We start from the raw sequence: 26,018 nt of genomic DNA, 5'->3' as shown, positions 1-26,018 counted from the left end.
GCCTGCAGCAGCAGCAGAAGTGGCTGTGGTAGCTGAAACACAATCCCGGGTAGTCAGTTCCAGGCTTCAGGCAGCAAGTCCAGTTGTGGACTTCAACTCCCAGAATTCCTCCTTCACTCGCTCAGCTGCTTTTGTCGGGGTGCCGCCAGGACAAGCAAGGTCTTGGGAGGGATTTTCCCTCCCCCTCTAGAGAGCCCTGGATTGTGCTTCAGCCGCCACTGTGAAAATGTCTGTTTTGCAGCCGCAGGAGGGAAGGAAAGAAGCCGGTCTCGGAAAGAACCTTCCATTCCCTTTCAGAGAGCCCATGCCAAAAGAGGGGGCAAGCTGGTTTGAATGCGGGTGACCGGGTGGTTTGGGGCCAGCACCTCCTTAGCTCGTTTTGGCAGTGGAGAAAAAAAAGGGGGCATGTGATAAAGCACCCCTGCCACCAAGGGCGAAGGGGAGCGCCTTAGCCCTCAGTTATCGCATGCCTCCTTTCTTTCTCCGCCCACTTGAATGTGCAAAGAAGGCGGAACATTAAACCACCTGCTCACCCACATTCAAACCAGCCTGCGCCTTCTCTTTCGGCATGGGCTCTCTGGAGGGGGAAGGAGGGTCTCTCCCAAGACCTGCTTTCCTTACCTCGCGGCGCAGTTCCTGGATGGCAGGATATTTTTTTTCGCTGGAACGGGGGTATAGCCTCAACCCCTGCCTTCCTGCCACCTCCAGCCCAGCCTCGTGCAATCTCCCCGCCACTCCTCCAACCTAGGGACACTCCCGGCTGCAGTTGGCATTCTCCTAGCAATCCTTCCTGGCTGTACCCCCATAAAGGTCACATGGCTGCACGCGGGCTGCTGACCAACCCAGGGCCCGCCCAGATGCCCAGAGAGGAAGGATCTGCAGAAGAAAGCCAACTGCTGCCGGCAACGGGGCACAAAGGAGCAGTCACCCAGCAGGTGCCACATTCCATTGCAGGGACCCAGGGTGGCCTCGATATCCCACCCTCCTACCGCTTCCAGCCCTACGTAACCTCCCCGCCAACCCACTGACCTCGGAACACTCTGCTGGACTCTCTCTCCTTCACGTTCTATTGCCAGCTGCAGCTGCCCCTGGAGCAGTCACAGGGCAGTAGCGCGTGGGCTGCTGACTGTCCCAGGGCCAGCCCGGTTGCTTCTGGAGGGGGCAGGCAGATGGGCAGCATTCCCCCACCCCCACCCGCTTGCAGCCATGGAGCCTCAGCTGGGCGGGCAAAGAAAGTGGATGGCCAGGGCAAGCATGGTGTGGACGGGCAGGGTGAGCAAGCGGCGACCGGGCGGGGGCAAGCCAGGGGAGGGAGCGTTCGGGTATGGGGCCTCCAGAAGAACGGGTACACAAAGACATGCTAAATTTCACCATTTAGTAAGCCCGTACCGGTGCGTATCCGCTGAAACCCACCCTGGTCCCAAAGGACCAGGCACTCACCTCTTCCTGTGTGCGCTGGAAATGGTTGTTTGCAACACATGAGGGAATACTTTCCTAAGAGCTCACAATTCAAGAATACTAATGTTAACTTGGATTGCCAACCAAGTCCTGTCTGTGACAAAACAGAACATAAAATTGTTTTCTCCTTTGAGCTCAAGTCTCAATGGATCCAGGATTGATAGATTTCTTCTTTCCTTCCTTCCATTTCTCCTTAATTCTAGGTTGGTTCTCTCCTTGATTAGTTGCCGTCTGCTGCTTCTTGTCCTGCCTTCAGTTGGTTTGGATAATAAGCTGACCTCCTCTTCTTTGGGGCAGCCCATCAAATATTGGACAATCACCATCTTTTCTATTTCATGGTGTCCTTAATGAGGTGTAATAATATTCTAAGTGTGGTTTTACCAAGACATTATAAATACCCTATCATTTTTGGGGGTTCTGAACAAGGCAGACACAATATGTGTCGGCCACCCACCCCTTGTGTTGCAGCGGCAGGCAAGGGTTCCTTTTTGAGGAGGAGGGAGACACCTGCCTTGGTTCCCTCAAGAACCACCACAAAGTACAGATTGTAGATTGGTTCTCTCCAGCACCACCACAAAGTATAGATTGTACAGATAGCCAAGGTGCTGCAGGCTGGTCCTTTGCTGTTTCCAGGGTGGCCCCGCAGGCCAAATCTAACCACATTGTGGGCCGGATCTCTCCCATGGGCCTTGATTTTGACACCCTTGTGTTTGAACGATATACAAACTTGAATATTTGCATTAAATAAGTATATTTAGAGTTGTAACTATTTGTTGACTTACACTGTTTTTTATTTGTGTCTCAAATGCTCTAGAAATTGGGTATCCTTTAAGACTCAATTGCACAGGATAATCCACTCAGAGGGGCTTTGTCAATCATATATTTGAGGTCTCTACTGTATTTTTCTACACTAAAGGATAATCATTTATAATATTGGTAATAAGAGAAATATTATATACACAGAAAATCTTTTTTATTTGCTGAAGGTTAGGGGTAAAAGATAAAGACAAAACAATTTTACAGTCAATTAGTAATAGGATAATATCAGCTTTACTTAAAACAGCTGTTCAGATCAGCTCCTTGATGAAGCCTTACATAGTTAATCCTGCTACATGTTTTGTAGCAACACAATCCAACTCTAGTTGCAAGCATACAGTACTTCCAAATATTTTTCTACCAAAGCCTGCATTGTGTCAGGATCTTCACTTTGAAATCAATATAGTTAGCATAAGCATAACCCCAATAAATTTCCTGAGCTTTTTAAGAAAGAACAGGAAATTTTCCCGAAGTAATATTTACATTCTTAGTCCCAAATAAATGTCTTTCATTTTACAATGGGTATAATGAGTAAAAATGTGAAAGTAATTCTAAGTGCAGAATGCAAAGCCTCATTTATAAAATGTAAAGCCTGTGTTTCTGCTTCCACATTTGCTTTAAGAAAATGTGTATACAGCAATTAGATTGTTCCTAATCATCACTTTCTTCAGCATCAAAAGAAAGCAAGCTTTTATTTTTAACTTTCTTAGCTGAATTTTGAAAATTTAGAGAATTTTTCTTTATCTCTTTAATTTTTTTATTTGAAGTAACTGTCAAACCAAAAGAGTTCTCTTCTGCTGAACGCTTAGGAGGTTTCCGGAATATAATCTTCCCATCTTCAGGATCAGCTTCTAGAGATAAATATACAAATGATCTTTTATATACTTTCTTCTCTTAACTACAATGATCCTACAGATTACATCAAGTATCCTGAGGAATAAAACCTTTCAAAGAATATTTTTACATTCAAAATTTTCAGATAATATTTTGCATTGCCACACAAAGCTGGGAGAATTTCCATTGCAAATGCTAGAGAGGTATCATCAGTCAATACAGATGTTTCAGCCACAGAAATTTTCTGATTTATAAGCAATCTTCTCTTTGATAATCTAAATCCTCACTCAGTTCTCTTACTATGTCGGAGGGGGGGCAATTTTCTTGTGCATGACAAGACATTTTGGGCAATTTTAATGCAGCTATGGGCAGCACTAAAGCCACAAAAACTATACTGTAATTAATAATTGTCAGAGTAAAGTCAAGCTTCTTCAAAAGATTCACTTTTGAAGTTGTAAACTTTCAGAAATGCAGATTCTGAATTCATTACAAAATTTAAAATCTATTAGAAAATTATTGTAAGCATTTACAAAAATTAATCAAATTCAGAGTTTACTCCAAACCTATTGGAGCAGAAAAGGATAGTTAACTTGAATAGTATGCTGATTATTTTTAAAAAAATCAAAAATCTTTCTGATCAAGATCAGAAATTTGATTAGGGTTATCAAGTCTTGTTTACAAATATTCAGATGGCCACAAGATGGCATCCAAATATTCAGAATCCACTACATTTTTGTGCCTCTGTCCAGTGGTTGTGCAGATTTTGGGAGTTGAACTTGATATTTTGGTCTGAACTTGATATTTTGTGACCCCCCTCCCCCTCCCCGACAATAAAAATGGATTCAGTCAACAACTCAGGAAGCTAGTTTCATCAACCAGAAAGTAAAGGGTGAAGGTTGAGCAAGTAAAGTATGAACTGATGGCACAAACCTGAAATTCTTTCACCTATGTCAAATCAAACTTGGAGCACACAAGTTAAGGAGTCCAGTAGATGCTGGTTCACAACTACCATTCAATTAAATTATATACTGCTAAAATATGGTGGTTGCTCAGCAAAACACGCATACAGAATCCAAGTTCTGAATTCTATATATATTTATTTTCTTGGACCAGTTCATGAGGTCGTCTTTTGGGATGAAAATACAAGAGTAAAAATCAGCTGCTGGATTAAAGTACCTCAAGTCTTTTTTCTTTAAAATATGTAAGAAAGCTAAGCTATAATTTACAAGCCAAATTTTCCCTTGAAACTGCCTGTAATTCATGTGATTTATAAATAAAACATTACCAAAATCATAACTTTTACTGAGTAACTTATGTTTTAAATAATAGAACATTATGAAGAAATCAATTTTGTAATGAAAACTTACTCCAAACTACTGAGCAATTTAATACCGTGTTTTCCCAAAAATAAGACCCAATAAAAAATAAGCCCTACCATGAATTTTTTTGTGTTGCTCATAACCCTTAAGCCTTATCCCTAAAATAAGCCCCAGTTAAGATCATCAGCCCTGATGGGGGAATGGCCAGCACAGGAGGCGGCGAGTGGGGGGGGGGGAATGAAGTCTGGCACACCCTGGGGCTGCACAGCCTGTGCAGCACAGGTGAATCCGAGTACTGGAACCACGGGCCCAGCCCTCCAAGCAGCAGGTAGAGGCAGAGGTGTGGGGGTGGGAGGAACATGATTCAGCCCACCGGACACGCCATGCGGCCGCCTACCCTGTCACAACAGCAGGCAAGCAGAGATACATTGATGAAGATTCTCAGTCTTCTTGTCTGGCTTGTCTGAAAGTTGAGTCATGGCAACTGGATGTATTTTCTTTTTGAGACCTATTTTTCTGTCCATCCAAGCAGCTTGTTCAGTCGGTTAGGGTGAGAAGGCAGAATCATTGGAATGTACCAACTAAGTTGAAGCATAGGTGATTTTTTTTTAAATGTGATTTTTTCTTTAACATCCACAAGTGCTTGGTGAACAGTGTATTTATCTGGGTCAATATACTTTCAACTCAATTCTGATAATGGTATTAACATTTAAATATACATAATCATAATTGTTCAACGTCTAGTATTTGTGTATACATAGTAATTATGTTTCAGTATACATAATACTATTTTCTCAATTTCTACTTTCTACTTCTTTTTTCTAACACTTACTAAAATAACCACGTTAAAAATATTCTATCTCTATCCATCATTTCTTGCCCTTTTTAGAATTTCAACTCTTATTAACTTTTTGGTGAATCTTTCCTGCTTCTCCTCTGGTATCTTGTAACTTATGTATCATGTTTATTTGATGTAAACATTTCCTCTGCCACAGCATTTATCTCTTGCTGTTGAATCTCTAGCATCCATCTGCAGTTCCCCCATCATTTTTAGGAAGTCTCTCTTTATTTTATTTTCTATTTTGAATTCTTAAAATATGTTCTCTTTGTTCCGTGAAATTATTGCTATCTCTTCCATCTCTTTATCTGCTTGTATCATTTTTGGAATTATCTCCTCTGTTCTTTCCTCAGCTCTTTCTGGAGTCTCCTCTATTTTCTGAATTTTTTGTTCATTTTTTATTGACATTTGCTGGATTTTTCCTCATTCACAGTAATCTTGCATCAATCCCATCATCTATGATTCTTTATCTTCCTTAATACATTGAAACATCAATAATATTTTTATAGATTATGTTTGTTTTCTTTTGCTGAAGAATTTTATGCTAATAACTACACTAATCACTGCTCAATATTCCACAAAAATTTCAATAACCCAGTTGCCCGGAAACATCAAAAACACCAGTATTAATAAAATTTACAGTCCTGGAACTATTCCTCAAAATCTCCTAAATTTATAGTCCTTAAAATTTTCCAATTTGCACCAATTTTTCCAAATATTTAAGTCTTATTCAATTTTTCTTCTTTCTCCTTGTGGAATGTTTTGTCAGATGATTTTAATAATCCAGATTGGCCCACCAAATTTCCCCAAATGTTTTTAGTCCACAGTCAAATATTCAGTTTCAGAGATGTTTCTTATTAGTTGTCTTCAAATGGCTCACTAACACTTCCAAGCAGCCAACACTCCAATAGATATGAAACCAAAATAAAAAGGCCTTCCATGTGTTGTTTGCCTTTCAGTATTTTCTTTCTCCTCCTCTTTCTTCTTGTGTTATCCAATAATATCAAATAGTCCTTATTTTCCAATGTTATTCCCATGAAGCACTAACATAATATTATCTTTGACCAGTAGATGGCACTTCCGCTCTAAAATCCAGCTTTAAACACAGCAAAACTCAGGGAGAAAATAGAAGAAATAAAAAGCAAAGTTCCTATTTCTTTGCACAAATTCTTCCAAAAATCAAACAATATTACCCATAAATTAAATCACTTTTCATGCTACTAACAGTTCCAGTCCTTCTCTATTTTAAAGCTTCACAGTCTTATCTTGGTTTATTTCACTTTTAGGTCTGTAATCTTTCTCCATGTAATAAATTGATGTTTTCTTAACATTTTGGAAGTCTTTTTTTACAGAATTCTTTTTTTGGGGGGGTTTAAAACTCTAGTATAGAAATTAAAAGTTGTCTCACTAGTTTCAATCCACTGCCCACAAATCGCTCCAGCACATTTTCTTCTTGTCCCGGTTGTAACAGCTTTGGTCTTGCCAAAATGGCCATCGTCTCTGCTGCCAATCAGGAGGGTTTTCTTTGGATCAAATGAGGAAATTGCAGTTTCCTCGTGATCCACAAAGCATCCCTCCTTTCCTCATCACCCCTCCAGGGTGGCTTTGGCCCTGCAGGATCTCCTGGCAAGCAGGTATTGGTTTCACGGTGCTCCATGGAGCTCCGCTATCCCATAACAATCCTGCTGTGACGCCAACCGGTCAAAAATAAAGCATAGGTGATTTCTGTAAACTGCCATTTTTCTTACTGTAGTTTCTTATTCGCACACACCAGCTTCAGAGTTTCTTCCCCAAAGTGCAAAACAATATGAAAGTGAAGATTCCCAATCATCCAGGTAGGATTATCAGAAAGCGGCAACTAGACTTATTTTCTTGTCTCCAAAATACTTTCTGGGGGGCATGTATATATTCAATTCACATTCAGCGCTTATTAATCATTCATTCTATTTCTTCTTGTTCTTCTACACATATTCTCTTAATTAACTGAATTTTACTGCATTCAATGTATGTTTCTATTCACATAACCAATTCTTATTTCCAGTAATGCCATTTTTATTTGGTTGTTTTTTTACAACAGGCCATATTCTATCCAATAATTTTTACTAGCATTTTCATATGTTAATTATTCATCAATCTCTCGATATTTAGTAAACATTTTATCAAGTTCTGCAAATTTATCTAATTTTTTACAATTTATATAGAGCTTCCAATCATTCACTTATTCTATTTCCCATCAGTCACAATTAACATATGTGCAATACATTGATTTTCTGATGTGTTGCTTTACAAAACTATCTTCAATTCTAGGTCAACACACTTCTAACATCACTACAACATTCCTTATACATTTTAATAAATATATTAAATAACCCAAATGGATATCACAAATCCTGGTCTGTCATCAGAAATCACTGATCAACAATGAACTGTTTTCTCAAAGCATTTGATAACGTGAATTGGCAATTTATGTTGTTACAACTAAAATATATGGACTTTGGTGAGATTTATTAATATGATAAAGGCAATATACCAGTGATGGCTAATCTTTTTGTTGAGGCGTGCCAAAAGCATGGGGGAGTGGGGGGAGGGTATCGAGCGTGTGCATGCCCTCACCCATAATGCAATGTCCTCTCTCCCTGCACATGCACACACAATCCCCCGCGCATAGGCTTGAGGAATAAAAGACTACTGACATTGGAGGCACATGATCTTGAAATAGGTTATGGTACGGGGGTGGGGGGGAATACACAGCTATTTCCAAAGACACTATATTAGGAATGTATTATTATTAGTTTGGGAGAAAATTAAAGAACAACATTATTTGAAAACACCGATCTGGCTTTCAACAATGGAGGCATTGATTTATCCAAATGTTATTGATATAGAGCAGTGGTTCCCAAAGTGGGTGGTACCGCCTAAGAGGCAAGGGGGAGTGGCAGGGGGTGCTAAGGCAAGCGGGGGCGGCCGGGTGGCGCTAAGAGGGCAAGGAAAAAAAGATCATGTATTGTGTTGGCTGCAGAGGGCGTCGCCCCTAGGTTGGTAGCTTCCCCTTAGCTAATTCTCAGATGGAAAGGAGAAACTTGTGGAGCAGAAGATGGACTGTTTAAAGCCCATCGGCGCGGGCAAAAGTACGAAATTACCCAAACAAACTTGGAAATAGCTGCAGGTTTTCCTTTAAGCAACGTCACCACCCTCCCCTCCAATCACTGCCTTCCTCCCATGAGAGGGACACGCATCGCTTCAATCGCCCACTTCCCAACACCGCCGCCGTCTTGGCTTGTGAAAAGGTTTTTTTTTAAAAAAAAACTGTCGGTGGGTGGGGAGATCCTGCACGGTGTTGTTAGGGGGGGGAGAAAACCCCACTAATCGAATTCTAGTTGAGCTTGCGAGAGAGCTCTTTGCCACTGGTTTAAAAAACGGTCACATATTTCGTGCCATCCTTTTCCTTTGCATGGAGATGCTGCTGGGTAAAAGTAACTGGGGGGAGGGGGTGATTAGCAGAAGTGCGGTCACTCCCTTTTGGTGGTGTGGATTTTGGTTAGGGAGGTTTGGATTACTAGCAGGAGGGAGCTCGCATTGCAATCTTCCATTTCTAGCCTTGGAAATACGGGTGTTGTTAAACTCACGGGAGCTTTCTTTGATATAGGTATAGTATACTATATGCATATACTACTATAGTATAGGTCAGGAGTCCCCAAACTTGGCAACTTTAAGAATTGTGGACTTCAACTCCCACAATTCTCCAGCCAGCATAGCTGGGAGTTGAAGTCAATAGCTGTCTGGAGAATTCTGGGAGTTGAAGTCCACAAGTCTTAAAGTTGCCAAGTTTGAAGACCTCTGGTATAGGTTCTCCTGCTTGAGCAGGGGGCTGGACCAGAAGACCTCCAAGGTCCCTTCCAGCTCATTTATTCTAAGTTTATAAAAGCTCCACTCAATGCTGGTCGCGGGTGGATTTTCTTTTAGGATATGTGTTTAGTTTTTGAAATATCCCCATTCCCATCCTCTCTCCTTGCGGAATTACTGGTTTTGAATAGTTGGTTCGGCGAGCAGAAGTTTAGCCATTGAAACCACGTAAACATTTAAAGGCAGAATGTTTGTGTCGTGCAAAATAATTGGCAATCTGAAGGAGATAAGATTATATTGTATGCCTTTGTATGTGTGGATATGTGCACACATAAATTTTGCAGCAGGGTTAACAATGACCAGAGCACCTCTTGGTTAGCATAGCCAATAAGAAACTTGACCAATAATATTAAGGAAAGTATGAGCAATTATCTGTCCATGGTTGCTTAAAAAAATGACACCAGAGTTTCTTGCCATTTTTGGATGGGGACTGGATGAAAACAGTAATACAAATCTTAAAATTGAGATTTTTTTTTTTAAAAAAAGGAAAAATAGATTGTACTTCAGTTTTGCTTAGATGTGCGATGTGAGTCAACTGTTTTTGATATTTAGACCATCAAATCTTAAAGACTATGCAGATGGTTTGGAAGGGGTTAATAGCAAAGCTAGTGTTGATATTGTGGAAATTAATGAAACTGAAAATTACAATGATGTTATTGCGGGGATGTGACTATCCAGATAAAGTTGTTTCTCTGACATTCTAAGACTTAGATGTCTGAGTGATATCAGGATCTTCTTTTGATGGAAATTCCAGATTGGGTGATAAATCCATTTTCAGATACTGAGGAAGATAGGGTAGTGGAGGCACAACTCATAGAGCTGCAAAATGACATTGAGCTGAAGCCAAAGTTTAAGAAATCGTACCAAGAGTTTTGGTTACAGAAAGAAATTTCTGATCGCTATCCTGCACTATGGACAGTGGTTAAGAAGCTCCTTGTTGCATTTCCAACATCATATTTGGTGGAACGTGGCTTCAGTGTGATCATCCAACTTCTCTCCAAGCAAAGAAATCGACTGCAGATTACTGAACATTGTGATTTAAGACTCCTGCTAAGTGACTTAAAACCAGACATTGGGAAACTGGTATCACTTCATCAAGCCCATCCATCACATTAAGAATTTACTGAACAGTGAAGTAGTTACTAAATTTTACTGAGTTTACTAAGTTGCTAGTTACTAAGGTTCTTGATAAATGACTATCAGACTTTGAAAATCTGGTATCACTGGATCATGTTCAACAATTTTGTTGAATTAACATTAACTAAAAGGTTTTTAAATTGAATTTTGAATAAATGTGCAATTAATTGTTAGTTTTGAATTTTCTGTTACTATCTTCCTTCCGTCATGCAAACTGCCCAGTCACATGACCCCCCCAGCCACGCCCACAGAACCGCTAGTAAAAAAAAAGTGAATTCCACCATTGGGTGGGGACACTGCGAATCAGTTTGTAGCACCAAGGGGGCGATGGACTGAAAAGTTTGGGAACCACTGATATAGAGAACGTTACTAGATATAAAGATATTTTAAATGAAAAAGAGGAATTAAAACCAAACAGGAATTGAGTGATCAAGGGATTGAGATAACATGGTGGTCGTATTTGCAGACACAATCTAGATATTAGAAGGCTGTTAAAATGTATAGTTTAAGTAAAGAATTAACAGGATTAGGTCAAATATTAACTGGGATAGATGAAAAATTAATAAAGAAAATATATAGCTATTTATTAAGTATTAAGATGGAAGAGGAACAAGTAAAAGAGACATTGAGAGTATGGGCTAAAAATTTTGGCAACTCAATTAAGTTAGACCAATGGCAGAAATTATGGGATAGAAATTATAAATTAACAATGTCTACTGCATACCAAGAAAATTTTTATAAAATGTTTTATAGATGGCATTTCCGCCCTCAAGATTTGCAAAGATGTTTAAGAATAAATCTTCAAAATGTTGGAAATGTCATCAGACACCTGGTTCATACTATCATATGCAGTGGACATGTCAAAAAGCGAAAAAATATTGGACAAAAAATACATACATGGTTGGAAAAAATGATAAAACAACATATAGACTTGAAGCCAGAGACATTTTTGTTGGGCATTTTAACAGATAAGTATAATAAAGGGAATGTATATCTGATTTTACACGTATTAATGACAGCGAGAATAGTATTTGTACAACAGTGGATATGTGAAGAGATCCTAACTGATGAAGACGTCATTAGAAAAATATTAACGTGCAGAAATGGACAAGTTAACACTTACGATTAAGGGGGGAAAAGAAAGAATATTTTTTGACTTGGGACTTATTTTATCAACGGCTGGCAAAAAATAGGAGCTAGAAATAGGGAAATATATGAAAGGATCAGTGATACAAGGAAGATGTGTTAAATTGTATGACTATTATTTGTATTAATATATATTGATATAAATGTGATGAATATTGCTGTAAACACTTTGAATGTTACTTCCTAAAACAATTTGTACCCATTCAACACACTGTTCAACTGAAGTTGGACTTTTTATATACTATAAAATAAAATAAAAACTTTACAAAAAAAAACCTGAACGGTTTTCTGAGCATTATATTTAATTTCTTGCATTCTTTATTCTCTCGTATCCCAAATGAACCACAGGAAAACAATACAAAGTATGGTTCAATCTATGTAGCTTTTAACTGCAAGCTTGCTAAAAGAATTATTTGACTTTCTTTGACATCATTGGTATACTCATGTCTATATAAATGACACATTAAAAAGGAGTTGTATACTAAGTTTTCATTAGAATTGTATCTCATGGTTTTCAGACTACCACATTTAACCACCTAATGATGTCTGCTTAAATAATTGAAATAAAAGAACACCAGAATCCAATCTTTTTTTCTCAATGTTAAAAATCATTTTGCGTATTGTAAACTTTACAGACATAATATCAACTCAGTAAACCTGGCAGTTGTAAACACTACAGCAGCATTTTGGAATAAATAATGTATACTTTAATACCTAACGAATAATGCGAAGCATATGTTTTTTAGGGCAAAAGAGGGGAAGAAAAAACAAGTGTGCAAAATGAACAAGACTAAAATAAGATAACAATGTGAGTTACTAAAAAGACATTATGCCAAGTTTTTCAACTTAAGGATACATTACAATGTCCCATAGGAATAAGTATTAGAAAAGCTGCAGGAAAAAATTATATAAATTATAATTAATACAGGTATTCCTCATCTTACAACAGCTCATTTAGTGACTTTTCAAAGTCACAACGGCACTGAAAAAAGTGACTTATTATTTTTCACACTTACGACCTTTGTAGCATTCCCATGATCAGATGATCAAAATTTAAATGCTTGGCAACTCAACTGGTTCATACTTATGCCCCAAGATCATGTGATCAGCTTTTGCAATCTTTTCACAAACAAAATCAATGGTAAAGCCAGATTCACTTAACAACGGTGTTACCAATATCAACCGCAGTGATTCACTTAACAACAGTGACGTGCGGTGAGGTTTATGGGTGGTGAGGCTGTTGACGTCATCAGCGCGAGCCGCGGTCCCCTTCATGTTGACTCAGGAAGGAGGGGAATGGGACCACGTGTGCAGGAGGCTAGCGCTGAGGAGCCTCCTGCACACGTGGTCCCATTCCCCTCCTTCCTGAGTGATTGATGTTTTTTTTAAAAAAAGGCCATCCTAAAAAGCTGGGGGGGGGGGGAAGAGACTTGTAAAGGATTAGTCATATAACCTGAATGCCAAGCTGACTTAAGCACTCTATAATAAACACCCCAATGACCTCATACTGGAGATAGACCAGGCAACCCCGGGTTCCGACATTAATTTAACCATCTCAATATATGGAGAAGGCTGGCTCCTGACCTCTCTGAAACTGGATTACCACGGAATAAAAAAAACCCTTCTGCGCCAGCCGACATTAAAAACAGCGGAAGGTTTCTCTTTCCCAGATTCGATTGCACAAAGCCCCATGGAGGACTCGGGCGTCTCTTCATCCCTCCTGCGGACGCGCCCAGAGCAGGCGTGCAAGCCCGGGGTCCATTTGCCGAGTCAGAGCTCTCTTTCCGAGCCGTACAAGGCGAACGGGGAAGGGGAAGGAAACGGGGCCAAGAACTTCGCCGCCCCGAAGTCCCACAAAATGGAGACCTTCCTCCACTCCCAAAACCGTGGCACTTCCCTCCCGCAAAGCCAGGGGCCTCCGCCTGCCTCTTCAGCTTCACTTTCTCCCTCCTCCGCAAGGCATCACCTCCGCAAGGCATCACCTGCATTGGCCGCCGTCTCCCCCAGCGCCGCTCGATGCCTTCACGGGCTCCTGCCCCCCCTGACTCAGGAAGGCGGGGAATGGGACCACGTGTGCAGGAGGCTGAGGCTGCCTCAGCCTCCTGCACACGTGGTCCCATTCTCCGCCTTCCTGAGTCAACATGAAGGGGAGCGCAGCTCGTGCTCCACGGTCCTGCAGCTCGTGCTCCATGGTCCTGCAGCTCGTGCTCCACGGTCTCCTTCATGTTGACTCAGGAAGGCGGGGAATGGGACGACGTATGCAGGAGGCTGAGGCATAGTCCGGGAATGGGACCATGTGTGCAGGAGCTCCTCTAGCCTCAGCCTCAGCATCCTGCACACGTGGTCCCATTCCCCGCCTTCCTGACTCCTGAGTCAACATGAAGGGGACCACGGAGCGCACTCCGCGGTCCCCTTCATGTTGACTTAGGAAGGCGGGGAATGGGACGTGTGCAGGAGGGAGGCTGAGGCTAGAGGAGCCTCCTGCACACATGGTCCCATTCCCGGACGTGTGCGGAAGGCTCCTCAGCGCCTTTTCCCTTTTCCCTTTTTTTTTATTTTCATGATGAGAGCAGTGAGGCACTGCCTCCCCTGACCGCACGTCCCTGCTTAACAACTAATTAAGTATAATAAGAAAAGTTGTAAAATGAAACAAAACTCACTTAACAAATATCTCACATAACAACAGAAATTTTGCTCAATTGTGATCGTAACTTGAGGACTGCTTGTAGACGAAAAAAAGTTTAATACCCCAATTTATTGTTCACGTAATATATTATTTTGTAAAAAGTGTTAAGGACTGCAAAAGAGGGACACATAACTAAGGCTGATTATTAGCAGATAGCCAGAACATGCAAAGAGGAAATAAGGAAAGCAAAGGCTCCGAATGAGTCAAAGATAATTTTAAAAGGTTTCTTTCTACATATTAATAACAAGAAAAAGTCAAAGAAACAGTAGGTCCACTAAAGAGAAAAGATGGCAAGGAAGTAACAGGCAGTAGGGAGAAAGCCGAGCTGCTTAACTCATTCTTTGCATCAGTCTTCACACAAAAAAAATTATAGCCCAACGTACCAAAAAAACCTACTGTAAAAGACAAACTAGAAAAAAAAATTAAAATAAGCAAGAAAATAGTAAGAGAACACCTATTTGACCTTGATGAATATAAATCAGCAGGATCTGACAGATTATAACACAGCTTTGAAAGAGCTGGCTGATGATATCTCAGAACCATTGTACCAAATTTTTCAAAAATCCTGGATCACCAGGAAAGTACCTGAGAATTGGAAAAGGGCTGAGGTGGTTCTCATCTTCAAGAAAGGGGAAAAAACAGACCCAGCAAACTACAGACCAATCAATCTAACATCAATACTTGAAGATCCTGGAAAAGATAATCAAGAAAAAGATCGGACTTCCGGTGGCACCGTAGGTGTTGAAGGACGTTCCTTTGGGAACGCCAGCCTCGTGATCGCGTTTAAGTTGCTAGAACAGCGTAAATCAGCTGTCAAGCGGCTTGAAAACTCTCCCCTCGGGAAAAGAGGGGGAGGAGAGCAGTCGGGCAAGGGTAGAGCTCCCCATAGACCCCCAGGAGCAACTCTGGGGCTCGAAGGGTGAGAGCCCCCAACAGCCCGACAAGGCTCCGCATCTTGGGATGCTTCTGCTGCAGCAGAAACAAAACACCACGACCACCCCTGCAATCAATGTTTTAATCTACAATTGAATAAGAAGCAGGCAAAGACAGGAGCAATTATAATTGCAAGTATAAACTTTAACTCCGGCGCAGTATCACTTCCTTCTGTGAAGATTGAGGAGAACAAAGGGTAATAAAGATGGCGTCTGCAAGTCAAAGGGTGTGATCAAAGCGAAACTTAAAAGGAAAGTATTTCTTAAATGTTTGTTAACGTCATTAAAAGACTCAGGAGCTCAAGATTAAAAAAAACAGTTTTGGTTTACTAATGAGCTATAAGATTTAACAAATTTGGGGATTAAGTGGACTTTTTGGACTCAATAATTTGGTTGTTGGAAAGTGTGATTTGAATATTCAGAAATGTCTTCAAAACAAATCAAAATAAGTGCCTCTAAGAGTGCTGGAAGTCACCCAGCCACCTAAATTGCAGTCTTTATTATCTTTAGCTGATACACAGTGACATTTGAAGCTCTCCAAGGCGCTTTAAAGGCACAAGCCTCGTTTTAGCAAGAAAAAATTACATCTGCCCTTAAAGATGTGTCTGATGAAATGTCTGAATTTAAGGACTTAATTCAAACCCGCAATCAACAAATAAGAGACGATACAGTGGATGCGTTTAAGGGTTTGTTTGATTTTGTAACATCATTGGACGACAGAGTGGAAGAAATTACTCAGTCTAATGTGAATTTGGAGAATAAAGTTGATGAGATTCAAATCAAGATTGAAAAATCAGAGGCAGAAGTTACAATGATACAATACAGAGTGATGGAATTTGCTTTGAGAATAAGAGGCCTGAAAGAAAATACCCAAGAAAATTTGAAAGAAATCTTTGCAGAAGCTTTAGCTCAGTTAACTGGTGAACTAAAAGCAGAATATGATTGGCAGATTGGAAAAAATTATCGTGTTAATTCATGGATTGCCAGACAGAGACAACTACCAAGACATATTGCAATCTACTTTGTTACCAGGAAAACAAGGAATGGAATATTACAAGCGTCTTACGAAAGCAAACTACAGGTGGCAGGACAGGAGATGGCAGTACTGAAGGAAATTCCTTTTAAAATATTGAGATCCAGAAAGGATTATGCATTCCTAGTTGATGAATTTAGAAATCGCCAGATACAGTATAGATGGGAGGCCCCAGCCGAATTGGTGGTGAATGATTTAGAAGAAAGATATCATCTTAATTCAGTTTGGAAGGCAAAAGATTTTTAGAGTAATGTACTAAAGGATGGATATCCACCATCCCCAAGATAAATCCAAAAGAAGAATCAGAAAAATAACAGGATGTGAGATAGTAAAAAAGGTTAGACACTTAGGAGTCTATATTACAATATTAAATGGGAGATTACATAAGTATAATTATGACCATTATGGCATAAAATATAGATAGAGATGGATAAATGGGAGAACATACAATAGTTTTTGCTGGGAAGGATAATAGTAGTAAAATGAAAGTCTTGTTTAAGTTTTTATTTTTTCTTTAAATGATACCAAGATTTTTTTAAAAAAAGAAAAAAAAGATGAAAATATGGAAGAATGGTAGAAAGGTATTGATAATTTTGTCTAATAATGATGGGAATATGGGAAAAGATTTGGGTAAGAAATGAAAAATTTATGCAAGATTAAAACTTGATAGTTTTTATAAGATGTTTTATAGATGGTCTTTAGATCTTAAAAAGTTAGCTTGTGTGTATCCCAATTTATAATTTAAATGTTGGAAATGTGATTGTGTTGATGCTATGTATTATTATGCATGGTGGATTTGTAAAGAAGCTAAAGCATTTTGGATAAAAATATAGTGGATTATTTAAAATATTCTCAAAAAGAGGATAAAGTTCACTCTTCAGTTGCTTTTGCTAGGTATAATTACAGACTGTACAATTATAGAGACTAATTTGATTCTGAATTTAATAATGGTAACAAGATTGCTGGAAGAAAGAAGAATTGCTTACTATTCAAGATTGGACGTTAAAAGTAGTTAATTTAGCAGAGACGGCTAAAATTTCAGCATATTGGAAAGACTATTCAGAGGAGAAACACAAGTTGTAATGAAGAAGATGGACTGACTATATTCAAAGTAAACATTGGACTAAGGAACTTCAATTAGCTTATGAATGAATAAAGAATGTTATAGTTTATCCAAACTTAGCTTAATAAAAGGGGAGTTAAAGTACAAGAGGGAGGTAAGATTAGTTAATTAGCTTATGTTAGTGTATGATTGTTAAATGTTTATACCCTGTATTTTGCTCTGGGAAGTTGGGGGGAGGGAGGGTTGGAGGGGTGGCAGGATTAGGGTGGAAGGAGGGAAGGGGAAATATCTGTAAATTCTACTAAAACTTTTCAATAAAAAAAGAAAAAGAAAAAGATCCGCAAACAACTAGAAGCAAATGTTATAACTAGTAACAACCATGGGTTTGTTAAAAACAGATCATGCAAAACCAATTGTATTTCATTCTTTGATAAAGTGGCTCCATTAGTAGAGCAGCAAAATGCTGTGGACATAGTATATTTAGATTTCAGTAAGGCATTTTACATAGTAAACCACAATCTACTTCTTGGTAAGCTAGAAAAATTTGGAATAGATAACATCACCACCAGATGGATTTGTAACTGGCTGACAAACTGTACTCAGTGAGTAGTATTTAATGGTACTACATCCACATGGAGAGAAGTAAGTAGTGAGGTACCACAAGGTTCCGTCTTAGGCCCTGTACTCTTCACTATCTTCATAAATGACTTACATGAGGGGATAGAAGGAGAACTCATCAAATTTGCAGATGACACTAAACTGGCAGGAATAGCCAACACCCCTGAAGACAAACTCAGAATCCAAAAATATCTTGATAGTACAATCTTGAACAATGGGCCCTATCCAATAAAATGAATTTTAATGTGGAGAAAAACAAAGTTTTACATTTAGGCAAGAAAAATCAAAAGTATAAATACAGATTAGGTGAGACCTAGCTCAAAAACAGTAACTGTGAGAGGCCTTGGAGTCCTAGTGGATAATCACTTGAATATCACCCAGCAGTGTGCAGCAGTAGCCAAAAAAGCTAATGCAATCCTGGATTGTATAAAGAGCAGCATAGAATCAAGATTAAATGTTTTGTATCGTTGTTAGGGGGTTCCAGGGTGGGGTGGGTGGGTTAACCAGGCCGGGAGGGGAGCCAGTGCCAGACGAACAGGTGAGTCCAGGAGGGAAGTGAGTGGGGTGGGGGGGGGAGGGAACAAGTTATTCCAACAGAGGGTTGTTTTATTACAATGGTCGCTGGGAGGGGGGGATGCGAGGACAAGAGAAGATCACAAGGTCGGTTGGGAGACCGTGGCTGCTGGCTACGCCCGGTCGTTTGTACCAACCCCCGCAGTCTAGGTGGCCAGGAACTACAGAGCCAGGGCCTGCGGCTGATGCTTTGCAATGCAAGGTCCGTGACCAACAAGGCCCCCCTCATTAGTGAGTTGATCTCTGAGGGGGAGCTGGACCTTGCAGGGATAACGGAGACCTGGTTGGGCCACGAGGGTGGTTTACCCCTCGTGGAAATGTGCCCACCGGGTTTCCGTGCATTCCATCAGCCTCGGGCCCTGGGTAAGGGTGGTGGGGTGGCGGTAGTTATACGGGAATGTTTAGAGCCGAGGGAGTTCACTGTTCCTCAGATACCCGGGTGTGAGTCCCTAGGTGTGAAATGGGGCCCAGGGAGGCAGTGGGGTCTGCTGATTGTATACTTGGCTCCTCGCTATACATCAGCGGCCCTGCCCGAGCTCCTCAAGCTGATCTCAGAGACGGCAGTTGAGATCCCCAAACTTTTGGTTATGGGGGATTTCAACCTGCCGTCGACGGGAGCAGCATCTGAGGTGGCTCGGGAGTTCATGGCTTCCATGACAGCCATGGACCTGACCCAATTAATTCAGGGCCCCACACACGAAGGTGGCCACACACTGGACCTTGTTTTTGTATCTGAGCAGTGGACGAGTGATCTGGGAATAGGGGACTTAGCTATTACTCCCCTGTCATGGTCAGATCACTCATCTCTCTGGCTGGACTTCCCTGGCGCTACCCCCCACCGCGAGGAGGTGGAGCCAGACTGTCTAAGTTGGTACCGCCCCAGGCACCTTATGGAACCGGATAGGTTCCAGACAGAGCTTGGGCCACTACCTGTAGCCCTGACCCGCTCTTGGTCGGAGGACCTAGTGGCCGCCTGGAATAGGGCAGCGGCTGGGGCCTTGGACTGGGTTGCGCCTCTGCGACCTCTCCTATGGCAGCGACCCACCCGGGCTCCTTGGTATACCGAGGAGCTGAGGGTGATGAAGCGCCATAGGAGACGTCTAGAGAGCAGGTGGAGGTCCTCACGCTCCGAATCTGATCGAACACAGGTAAGAGCCTATTTACGGACCTACCTTGTGGCATTAAGAGTGGCCAAACGTAGACATTGTGCCGCTCTTATTGCGTCCGCTGATAACCGCCCTGCCGCCCTGTTTAGGGTAACCCGCTCCCTCTTATCGCAAGAGGACGCGGGAAGCCCCATTGCAGGGCAGAGCAGAGGAGTTTGGGGAATATCTGCAGGACAAAGTTGCTCAGATCCGGAGCGGATGGGCCCCCTTCAGTGGACCAGGGGAGCCGTCAATAGTGAGTCTTGTGAGACCATTCTGGGAGGAGTTTGACTCTGTTGCCCCCGAGGATTTGGACAGGTTTCGTGGACGGCTGCGACCCACCACATGTTCAATGGACACGTGTCCCTCCTGGCTGGTACTGGCATCCTGGGAGGTGACACGAGGCTGGCTTCTGGGCCTGGTGAATGCCTCGTTGGTCGAGGGATCCTTACCAACTGCCTTGAAAGAGGCAGTGGTGAGGCCCTTACTCAAGAGGCCTTCACTTGACCCGACGGAACTAGCTAATTACCGTCCAGTCTCCAACCTTCCCTTTTTAGCGAAGGTTGTTGAGAATGTGGTGGCACAGCAATTTCCACGACACCTTGACGAATCCGAATATCTAGACCCACGCCAGTCCGGCTTCCGACCCGGGCACAGCACGGAGACGGCCTTGGTCGCGTTGGTTGATGATCTCTGGAGGCCAGAGATAGAGGCTGTTCCTCTATCCTGGTCCTATTAGATCTCTCAGCGGCTTTTGATACCATCGACCATGGTATCTTATTGCGCCGCTGGAGGGGATGGGAGTCGGAGGCACCACTTTGCGGTGGTTCGGCTCCTACCTCTCTGACCGAACGCAATGTGTGTTGACAGGAGGGCAGAGGTCGACCCTGAGGCCACTCACTTGTGGGGTGCCACAGGGGTCGGTCCTCTCACCCCTTCTGTTCAACGCATATGTGAAGCCACTGGGGGAGATCATCCGTGGTTTTGGGGTTGAGTACCATCTGTACGCTGATGATACCCAGCTGTACATTTCAACCCCAAACCACCCCAACGAGGCTGTCAAAGTGATGTCCCGGTGTTTGGAAGCCGTCAGGGTCTGGATGGGGGACAACAGACTCAAACTCAACCCCTCCAAGACTGAGTGGCTGTGGTTACCGGCATCTCGGTTCAGCCAGTTGACTCCATCACTGGCCATAGGGGGCGAACAATTGCCCCCCGTGGAATGGGCGCGCAATTTGGGCGTCCTCCTAGATGCCCGGCTGTCAATGGACGATCATGTGGCAGCCGTGGCAAGGGGGGCGTTCCACCAGGTTCGCCTGGTGCACCAATTGCGCCCCCTACTGGACCGGGATGCCCTACGCACGGTCACTCACGCACTGGTGACGTCTCGCCTGGACTACTGCAATGCTCTCTACATGGGGCTTCCCTTGGGACGCGCCCGAAGACTGCAGCTAGTCCAGAACCCAGCCGCGCGGGCTATCATGGGGAGGACTAGGTACTCCCACGTAACACCTCTCCTGCGCGAGCTGCACTGGCTGCCTGTGGTTTTTCGGGTGCGTTTCAAGGTTTTGATTACCATCTTCAAAGCGCTCCATGGCACAGGACCTAGCTACCTGCGGGATCGCATCCTGCCACACACATCCCTGCGACCAATCCGCTCTCACAGGGAGGGACTTCTCCTGGTGCTGTCCACCAGGCAATGCCAACGGGCGACGCCTAGGAGTAGGGCCTTCTCTGTGATGGCCCAACCCTCTGGGATGACCTCCCCCCTGACATTAGAACCACCACCGACTTCCGCTCCTTCCGACAAAAATTGAAGACTCACCTGTTCCGATTAGCTGGCCTGGCACATTCATAACTTCTACCTCCTGGCAGATATATTTTAACTGGTATTTTAGGGGAACTGTTTTTAAATTTAACTTATGGGATATTTTTTAAGGGTTTTTTAAAACTATATTTTAGATACTTTACTTAGATGTACAGTTCTTCTTTTAACCTCCTCCATAACTATTTAATTATTTAACTATTTAATTATTTAATTTATTCATGTTATGTATTTTTATGTATGGACTGTACACCGCCCGGAGTCCCTTTTGGGAGAGGGGGCGGTCTATAAGCGCAAATAAAGTAAAGTAAGTAAAGATCAAAAAGCTAATGCAATCCTGGATTGTATAAAGAGCGGCATAGAATCAAGATCACCTGAAATATTAGTACTGCTTTATAAAATCGTAGTATGACCATACCTGGAATACTGCAACCAATTTTATTCACCAAGCTACAAAAGAGATGTTGAGACTTTGGAAAAAGTTCAGAGAAAAGCAACTAAAACATCTGAAGAAAGGCTGCAGGATTTGGGTTTGGCTAGTCTAGAGAAAAGAAGGGCTAGGGGTGGCATGATAGTAGTATTCCAGTATTTGAAAGGCTGCTACAAAGAAGAGGGGGTCAAATTATTCTACAAAGCACCTAGAGGGCAGGACATGAAACAATGGTTGGAAACTAACGAAAGAGAGAAGCAACCTGGAATTAAGGAGAAACTTTCTAACAGTGAGGACAATAAACCAGTAGAACAGCTTGCCTTCAGAAATCGTGAATGCTCTATCACTGGAGGTTTTTAAGAAGAGACTGGACTTATCTGAGATTGTACAGGTTATCCTGCTTCAGCAGGGGGCTGGACTAGAAGACCTCCAAGTTCTGTTCCAGCTGAGTTCAGCTCTGTTCTATTCTATAAATAAGAGCAATTCTCTTCAGGATTCAAGTGGGAGTCTTGTTAAAAAGAAAGAAAACCCTACATTAACTTACTGAAGTAATTTTATTTTAGAAATTAGTTTTGCTCTCAGAGAACAAATTAATGTTAAAGTAAAATAACAGGCTTAAACACATCTTCTTAGAAAAAAATCTATTTCTATTTTCACCTGAGTATGATTACAAAAATTTAATTACCAAAAATTAACTTTTTGTGTTAAGTTCTTAAAAAGTGATATATACAATACTTGCCTGCGAAAAACAGTATAAGAATTTGTCTTCTTCAAAACAAAAAGACTTCTAGCTATCTGTTCCCTCCAACTTAGCTATTGCTATAAAGTTCCATCTCATCCTGCCTACTATTCTTATCCCATTCTTTACTAAGTGGAGAGAGAAATAAAATAAAATAAAAGCATGTTGGATAAAATAAATGAAGTAGTACAGTAGTAGGAATAGATAATTTCAGGTGGCTGTAAGTAAAAATCACTAAAATGAATGCTTGGAAAGGGGGGATAAAAGCATCTACCTTATACAACAACTTACTCCTTAAAATCTAGACCATTCCAATCTGTTGATTCTGAGAGATATTTTTAAGAAAACTTTTATGGGGAAGTTTATTTATTTATTCAATTTGTGTAACTGCCCATCTCAAATCAGTGTTTCAGTCATTATGACTTTGTCAGTCATATAAATGGGGAAATCAGTAAGGAAACTGATCAGCATTGTATAAAAGGAAGTTAACAAATAAGGATACCCTACAAAGAGGCACTTAAAATACTTTTACTGTAATTATAATTCAATATCTGATCAAATAAATCCTGTTACTGCTGTTAAGACTGATTAGCTCAGCAACTTGCAAGTAGAATTTCCTTCTTTTCTTAATTATAATTTTTGCAATCAAAAAGCTTGCAAAGCCTAGTGGATAGCTAAAGGATAGGAAAAGACAAATTCTTCCTGTGTGGTCCTGTTTGTTTGTTTATTTTTTAAAAACAGATACCTGCAAAGGATGGAAAATGAAACTAGTGCATTGGCTCCTGCTACAGCAAATTCCTTTCCTACATTCTGCCTTCTTTCCTAGAGGACAAATGGTACAACAATAACTTAGGAATTAACAATTCCATAATATACCTGTAACCTCTTTGAGCTCCTCTTTGATCTTTGCAACTTCTTCTGCAGTTAGGTCACCTTTTTTCAGTACAATCACCTGTGGTTGTTCATCTTCCTTATCACTTCCACTGTCATCGTCAGGAGCTGGAAGCTGTTCTCTCTAGAAAAGATGTGAGTACCAATCTACACAAATAGGTTACCATTGAAAAAAGAAACTTAGGGAAAAGAAAATTGAATAGTGAAAGGGTTGAGCTAAAAAGGTGAGGTTAACCTTCTCTTCCAGTAGTTTTCTGAGTCTTCATATTATGACCCTATCTCCTACTTTAAGTAATACTTGGAAAATTTTGATATCATCAACTTATGTGGGGGCTATCACATATCCAGGGGGCAGCTCCAGGGAAATAAGGAAAAAGTGACTTCCACAGCAGAAAAAAAAGATATTCTTAGCAAAGAAACTTGCCTAGACTTGCTATCTATTTCTAAAAAAATCCAAATTTTAATCAAAGGCTGTATCTTTTCCCAGGTTTGTTTTGCAGCTTTTTTCTTTTTTCTTCCTTTTCCGGTTTTGCCCTCAATCGTATCTACAGGGGTGTTTTACCATGCTTCTCCTATCCCAAAACCAACAGAAAATCATAGTATTGTAAATTTTCTATAGCATTCTAAAGGATGGGACTAGAATATATCTATGTGGCAAAGAGCTGTGACTACTTCTCCTTGATAAGAGAATGTATAATGGAAATGTATAAGTACTGTTGGTAGTTAGAAAATTACAATTAATTTATGACCACAATTGAGCCCAGAATTTCAGTCATTATGCAAAGCCGTCATTAGATGTCACAACTGCATCAGTAACCACAATTCCAGTACTCCTGATTGCAGTTATTTCAGTGTGGTCGTTCTGCAAGCAGTATCCCATTTAAGGAAGAAGGGGTGACTGTGGTAGGGTGGGAGCTTTCGTTCAGCGCTACCACTTTACACTTCGCGCTGAATGAAACAAAGGAGCGGATGGATTTTGAGGAAAGGGAGGACCCAAGGTGGGGGGGGGGAGTCTATGGAGATTCTCAGTTATCCAGGTCATGGTTGTCCCAAAGGTGCTTTTTCAAGAGCTGAAGAAGCTTCTTGGATAAGAAGCGAAACGCTTAAAAAAAACCAGAAAGTCCAGTTGCCTCTTGAAAAAGCGCCTTTGGGAGAAGGGGGAAAGTTTGATACTGCTACCTTGGTGTCCACGGTGGGCCCCTCTCGATAGCCGATTCGCTCTTTGAAACGACTCAGGAAGGCGGGTTCGGCCGGCTTCACAAACGAAACCTGATTCTTTTTGCTCATAATGGAGGATTGAGGAGACTGCGTCTTCAGTTACTTCATCCAACTAGTTTCCGCATAGGTCACGTGGGAGGAACTGCTCTCAGCGACCTCCTTTCCCTGCTTGCCGATGGTTGCTCCCATCTTGGCTTTCTTTAACAGAGGCTTCCTGGGCGCTTAACTTAAAAAGGGAGACATTTTGAACGGAGGGAACGTTAGTGTTCAACGGAGACGAACCTGGAAGGGTAGAAAGAAGAGGATGGCGTCCGAGAGCCCCAGTAGGTGGCTAAGAAAGGACGGCTAATGAGAGGCTAAAATGGATCTATAGGAAGAAGACGGGGCTGATTAGCCGCGAGGGCCACAACTACATTCTTCACTCGCGCCGCCGTTCCTAGAGTTAAAATTAATGAATATCAGCTCGTGTTGATATTTTGTTGTGAAATACAGCCTCGGCTTCTTAGCTGACCCTGTTTTTCATTCATTAAAACACTAATATTTATTGTAACTGCACTGATAACATCATATTTCATTTAAATATCTGCAGTAAGTATAATCTAAAAAACCTGTCTGATTCAGTGCTCCCAAATTCTGCTTTTCTTTTTCTTAACAGTTAAGGGGGTTTAAAATAAATTCATGGAAGGCAAGTCTACTTAGAGGGACATGGAATGAACAGTCAGTATTCCTGTATAAATATCGACCAAACACTGTCCTCCCTAGGCCAAGTGTTAGAAGAATTTTTTTGGTCCAAGTTTTTGAGCTAGTTCACGAATAAACAAATGCTGCTTGGAAGTAGTTTAAAGAATGGTTGAAGGTAGCCTACATTGTTAGAATGTTTAAGAGATGCTCCTGCCCTGGCCTTTGATAATGAGAGGTAAATCTAGATGTGTATTGGAAAGCAGGAGATGTTTAACTCCAGAGTGTTCATAAGGTTTTGAAAGTGTTTGGCATGGGGAGTTTGTTCATTTGGGTTTTGTTTTTGTTTTTTTGAACACTTGTCTATTTCTGTTTGGAGGTCTCATTATCTGGCACTAAAATTTCAAATATGAAAGTAAAAACAAAATTAAAAAAGTAAGAAAAACTGCAGATAAGTATACACACAGCTTTAAAAAGCTTTCACATTCTCCAACATAATGGCTTTGAAGGGAGGAAATAAAGAAATTTGTATTTATACAGGTCTGGTCTCCTTACCAAGAGATTGGCTATCAAAACAGAAAATTATACTGGCATTGTGTTACTTCAGAGTCAGGAGGAAAGTGTATTAAACTGGATGAATGCACCTTTGGGTTCATGAATCCAATTTCTGATAAAGAGTCTGGTAAATTTAGCTGAGTCTTTCTGAAGTAATGTTTACCTTTTCATAAATAGCTAC

At 41.3% G+C, this 26,018-nt stretch overlaps 1 protein-coding gene across 1 annotated transcript; it reads right to left on the bottom strand.

Annotated features, from left to right (window-relative positions):
- Nucleotides 1-2,409: 2,409 nt before the first annotated feature.
- On the bottom strand, nucleotides 2,410-24,765 carry KIAA1143. Its single transcript, XM_081932217.1, has 3 exons — nucleotides 24,566-24,765; nucleotides 23,372-23,510; nucleotides 2,410-3,125 (listed from the first exon to the last, which is right to left on the bottom strand). The coding sequence occupies exons 1-3, from the start codon at nucleotides 24,671-24,673 to the stop codon at nucleotides 2,926-2,928; spliced, it is 447 nt and encodes a 148-aa protein (XP_081788343.1). The 5' UTR covers nucleotides 24,674-24,765; the 3' UTR covers nucleotides 2,410-2,925.
- Between the last annotated feature and the right edge of the window lie 1,253 nt (nucleotides 24,766-26,018).

This window comes from Natrix helvetica (assembly GCF_964273705.1).
Source record: "Natrix helvetica genome assembly, chromosome: Z".
NCBI classification, from domain to species: Eukaryota; Metazoa; Chordata; class Lepidosauria; order Squamata; family Natricidae; genus Natrix; species Natrix helvetica.
This window is presented reverse-complemented; position numbering and strand designations above follow the sequence as displayed.

Coding starts and splice junctions, on each gene's coding strand:
- KIAA1143 (XM_081932217.1), bottom strand. CDS start 24,673: ATGAGCAAAAAGAATCAGGTTTCGTTTGTGAAGCCGGCCGAACCCGCC. Junction 23,511..24,565: donor GGCCCACCGTGGACACCAAG/GTAGCAGTATCA, acceptor CATCTTTTCTAG/AGAGAACAGCTTCCAGCTCC. Junction 3,126..23,371: donor GGAGCTCAAAGAGGTTACAG/GTATATTATGGA, acceptor ATTTATCTCTAG/AAGCTGATCCTGAAGATGGG.